This window comes from Primulina eburnea, chromosome 11 (genome assembly GCF_022965805.1).
Source record: "Primulina eburnea isolate SZY01 chromosome 11, ASM2296580v1, whole genome shotgun sequence".
Classification (NCBI taxonomy): Eukaryota; Viridiplantae; Streptophyta; class Magnoliopsida; order Lamiales; family Gesneriaceae; genus Primulina; species Primulina eburnea.
Genome location: NC_133111.1, coordinates 25948496 through 25953340, shown reverse-complemented (window position 1 = coordinate 25953340; position 4845 = coordinate 25948496). Strand labels below are relative to the sequence as shown.

Here is a 4845-nt window from a genome sequence, read left to right as displayed (position 1 = left end):
TACAAATTCCCAAAGCGACGATGATCACCCTACGGTACATAACAATCAAACGTGGCAATTGTCATCAAAACGTTACCTAGGTCTTTTAATTAAATCGAGCGCCTATGGACATGAGATGAAAACTCAAAAATACTACCGACATCGTACTAAGCACACCTAAACGCAGCAACGATCGCCCGATGATATTGTAACGAAGCCTGCAACAATAAAATCTCGAGAACACATCAAAACATAATTTCTGAAAAACGCAGTTTGAGCAGTCCCACGAAAAACCCCATAACTCACTCGATTTTTGTCCAAATAACTCGAATTTTGTATCAAATCGAAGGTATCAAAAAGTTCTTCAATTTTAACTTCTAAAGTTTTCCCAAAATCCTGACCGAAAATTCGAAGGTTTAAAAAGAACAGTAAAACGTGATTCAGATCTAAAACTTTTCCTTCAAAATCGATCCAAACAAATAACCGCTCAAACTACTACACATCATACATGGATTTTATGCATAAAAACAATGCAACACATACTATGACATGATCGACACAGAAAAGAGAGATTATATGTGCCTTTGATGATAAATGTTACCGACACGGCGATGCCGAAGAGGAGATAGAAGCGAGGTTGATCCGAGACGAACGTGGCGCTAAAATCTTGCGATAAAAACTCTCGAAAATTGATGGCATGGTGAAGGGGATGGGGAGGCTGCTGTTGGGAAGGAGAACGCTAGTTTTTCTCTCTTTCAAAATAATAAAAATCTGAAACATGAAGTGAGTGTGTGTGTTTAGTCGTGTACAGGTGTGTGTAAAAGTGTGTAAGTGTGTGTGAGGTAGAAAACGTGTGTGTGTGTTTTTAATTAGGAGAAATTAGTGCTAAATTAATTAATTAAAAATACTAATTAAAGGGTAACCCACACTAATTTAATCAAACTCTACAATCAAAATAATTACACACCAATTTTTAAAAGTTTTAAACTCTTAAATCAATACGTAAATAAGGCTTTAAAATACTAAAACTCTATAATTTATTTAAAATGCCCCATCCTAAATCTTAAAATAAAATACCACATTCTAAATTGCCAAAATCGTCACCGGTCTTTTCCTCGATCCCACCTCGAATAATCTCCTGAAACATGATACTCGAAAAACATTTTAACGTTCATCACATAATGCATTTAAATAAATCCTGCACCACGAAAACTCATTTTAAATTAAAGTAAATGCATTAACAATTTAAATAAATGCATGGGTTATACGTGTACAGAGTTTGGGCCCTACACCTGGCTACTAGAAGAGTCGACGAAGATCTTGATACATCTTGGTATTTCCTGGATGTATCGAATATGGTTAGGTATGCGCCTCAATAAAAACATCTCGACGAATATCATTGCCGATAGGAACACAAATTCGACCTCTGAAGGTCATCAACCCATTACTAATTAAACCAAACTCAGAATTTCCTTTCAGCTCAGCATTAGACCTCATTTCCAGTAATTGCTTATCATTCAATTGTCCAACTTTAATCCTGTAATTCAAAGTAGGTCAAATCACCAAAACTGAAAGTCGAGCTACCGTACCTTTCTCGACCAAAGCGATCTCATTCCTTTGCAAGTCCAACAATAAAGGTTTTTGAATCATAGAACTCAACACAACTCTTGATTTCCGACTCAATGTATCTGCCACTACATTCACCTTCCCAGGGTGGTAAATAATAGTACAATCATAATCCTGAAAAAGTTACAACCATCTCCTCTGACGCATGTTCAATTCCTTTTGAGTAAATAGATATTTAAGGCTTTTATGATCTGAGAAAATCTCACACTTTACTCTATACAAATAATGTCGCCAGATCTTCAAAGCGGATACCACAGCTGGCAAATCAAGATCGTGAGTCGGATAATTCTTTTCATAATCCTTCAGCTGACGGGAAGCATAAGCAATTACTTTACCACGGTGCATCAATACAGCACCGTGTCCTTTCTTAGAAGCATCAGTGAACAGTACAAAGTCTTCAACTCCTTCTGGAAGTGATAACACTGGAGCCGATGTTAATTTATCCTTCAACTCCTGAAAACTTTGTTGACACTCATTGGTCCATTCGAATTTAACTGTCTTTCTTATCAATGTGGTCAATGGCAAGGCTATATTTGAGAAATCGGCTATAAAACGACGATAGTAACCTGCCAAACCAAGAAAACTTCGTACCTCAGAAACTGTCGTAGGAATAGGCCATTTCTTCACTGCTTCTATCTTTGTGGATCCACGGTAGTTCCATCTTTAGAAACAAAATGGCCTAGGAAAGTCACTTGGTCTAACCAGAACTCACACTTCTTTAACTTGGCATATAACTGGTTATCCCTCAATTGTTGCAACACGGTTTTCAAATGTTCTCGATGAAGTTCTCGAGTCTTCGAATAAACCAGAATATCATCAATAAATACAATGACGAAACTATCCAAATTAGACTTGAAGAATCGATTCATAAGATCCATAAAAACTGACGGCACATTTGTTAACCCGAAAGACATCACCAGAAATTCATAATGACCATACCTAGTTCGAAAAGCAGTCTTAGATATGTCATCTTCCTTCACTTTCAATGGGTTATATCCTGATCGCAGATCAATCTTAGAAAATACCGTTTCCCCTTGTAATTGATCAAAAAGATCATAAATTTGTGGCAAAGGATACATGTTCTTAATTGTAACTTTGTTGATCTCTCTGTATTCAATACACAAACGTAGTGACCCATCTTTCTTTTTCACAAACAACACTGGCGCCCCCCATGGTGAAGAACTTGGTCTAATAAAGCCTTTATCTAATAGTTCTTGCAATTGGTTCTTTAATTCTTTCATTTCAGTCGGTGCCATTCGATAAGGGGCTTTAGAAATAGGAGCCGTACCAGGTACAACATCAATGAAAAATTCGACTTCTCTATCAGGTGGCAACCCCGGCACATCATCGGCAAATACATCCGCATAATCTCGAACAATTTCAATATCATTCACATCCACATTTATATTCCTTACTCACATCCATTACTGACGCCAGAAATCCCTGACACCCCTTAACCAACATCTTATTCACCGTTAAACAAGTAATAAAAGAAGTTTCAAGCGAAGTACCTGAACGCTTGAAGACCCTGTTGTCACCTTCCTCTGTCGAAAATCGCACCGTCTTTTCAACACAATCTATTACTGCACGATACGATGATAGCCAATCCATACCCAAAATCACATCAAACTCTATCATAGGAATCACAATTAAATCAGCAAATAAGAGTCTCTCATTCACTTGAATAGGACAAGCTTTAATCACACTTGTAGGACAAATCACATCACCCGAAGGCAGCACAATATTAAACTGGAGAGGTTCAAATATAGGTGCAATACCCAACGATCTCATGAAAATTTCAGACATAAAGAATGTGTAGCTCCAGTATCAATTAAAGTAAGAGCTACATTTCCAGAAATCATAATAGTACCTGATATAACCGACGTATCTAGATTAACACCCTCTTTGGTCAAAAAGAAGATGCGCCCTTGGTTTCGTCCTCGGCCTAAAGATTGGGTGCAGTTGATGGCAATGTGACCTGCACCTCCACATTTGTAACATTTGTTGCTCCTTACGAGACATTCACCCTTGTGTGGCTTGTTGCATTTGGGAAATAAAGGCCTATTCGTCTCAGACTGAACCATAGGAGCTTTACCTCGACGTTCTTCTTTTCCTTTTCCTTTATATCTCCCTTTCCAACTTTGACTCGAAGTTTGGATCTTTTGATTAAAGCTCTGTCTTCTCAATTGCCTTTCCTTCTCAATCCCTTTCTCGTCATGTTCCGCTAAAAGGGCTTTCTCCACGATCTCTTTGTACGTTGTGGCCTTAGACATTCTGACATCCCTCCTGATCTCAGCTCTCAAGCCTCTCATGAAGTGTTCCCCTCGATCTTTGTCATTTGAAGCAATCAAAGGAACGAACAGACAACCTTCTTCAAACTTCAATATATAGTCATTCACATTCAAGTTGCCCTGCTTTAGTTCCAAGAACTCCTTCACTTTCTGATTCTTGACATTCGTGGAGAAATATTTGTCATAAAATTGCTCCTTAAACTCATTCCATTGGAGGGTTTGAACGTTGACAGTTACCTTCGTGGCTTCCCACGAAATGCGTGCAGTCTTGGTTAGAAGAAACACTGCACAACTAACTCGATCAATATCTTCAAAGTGCAGGTATTCAAAGATTGCTTCAATAGCTTTAACCCATTCCATAGCTATAAGAGGTTCCGCACTTCCCACGAACTCAGGTGGATTCATTCTTTTAAATCTTTCATACGCTCCCTCTGAACTGGGCTCCTGTCTCACAAGACCTCTACCTCTCCCTTGAACTGGGTTCTGCACTCTCAATAACTGTTGGATCTGATCTCCATGAACTTTGGCTTGCTCCTTGAGCAACTTACTAAACTCATCAACAACTCGTGATGAGGAACTATCTTCTCCCTCTACAAATTTCCTCTTAGATGGCATCTCCTACATTCCATCTCAATTTAAAATCATTTTAAATAATATACATACCATTAAAGATACTTATCATCATATCAGTACATCAATGAGATGCAGAAATATACATACCGAAGTGTCGCCAACAGAACAAGTCATGTGCCAAACATTTGTCCGAAAAACGTCTGCTCTGATATTACTAAATGTGACACCCTGACCGGTTTTAAAATAATAAACTCTATAATGCGGAAGCTTTAAAAAAATAGACTTGGAGGAAAGTATGTACTTTAAAAATTTTGGCAGAGTTTCCCCATAAAAGGAACTCACCACCTGTCTCAAGCAATAAAACCAGTACATCAAA

General features: G+C 38.1%; 1 protein-coding gene across 1 annotated transcript; it reads right to left on the bottom strand.

The window, feature by feature from the left end:
* Positions 1-1338: 1338 nt before the first annotated feature.
* On the bottom strand, positions 1339-4511 carry LOC140805480 (uncharacterized). Its single transcript, XM_073161751.1, has 6 exons — positions 3476-4511; positions 3117-3236; positions 2318-2974; positions 1936-2171; positions 1610-1719; positions 1339-1516 (listed from the first exon to the last, which is right to left on the bottom strand). The coding sequence occupies exons 1-6, from the start codon at positions 4509-4511 to the stop codon at positions 1339-1341; spliced, it is 2337 nt and encodes a 778-aa protein (XP_073017852.1).
* Positions 4512-4845: the final 334 nt, after the last annotated feature.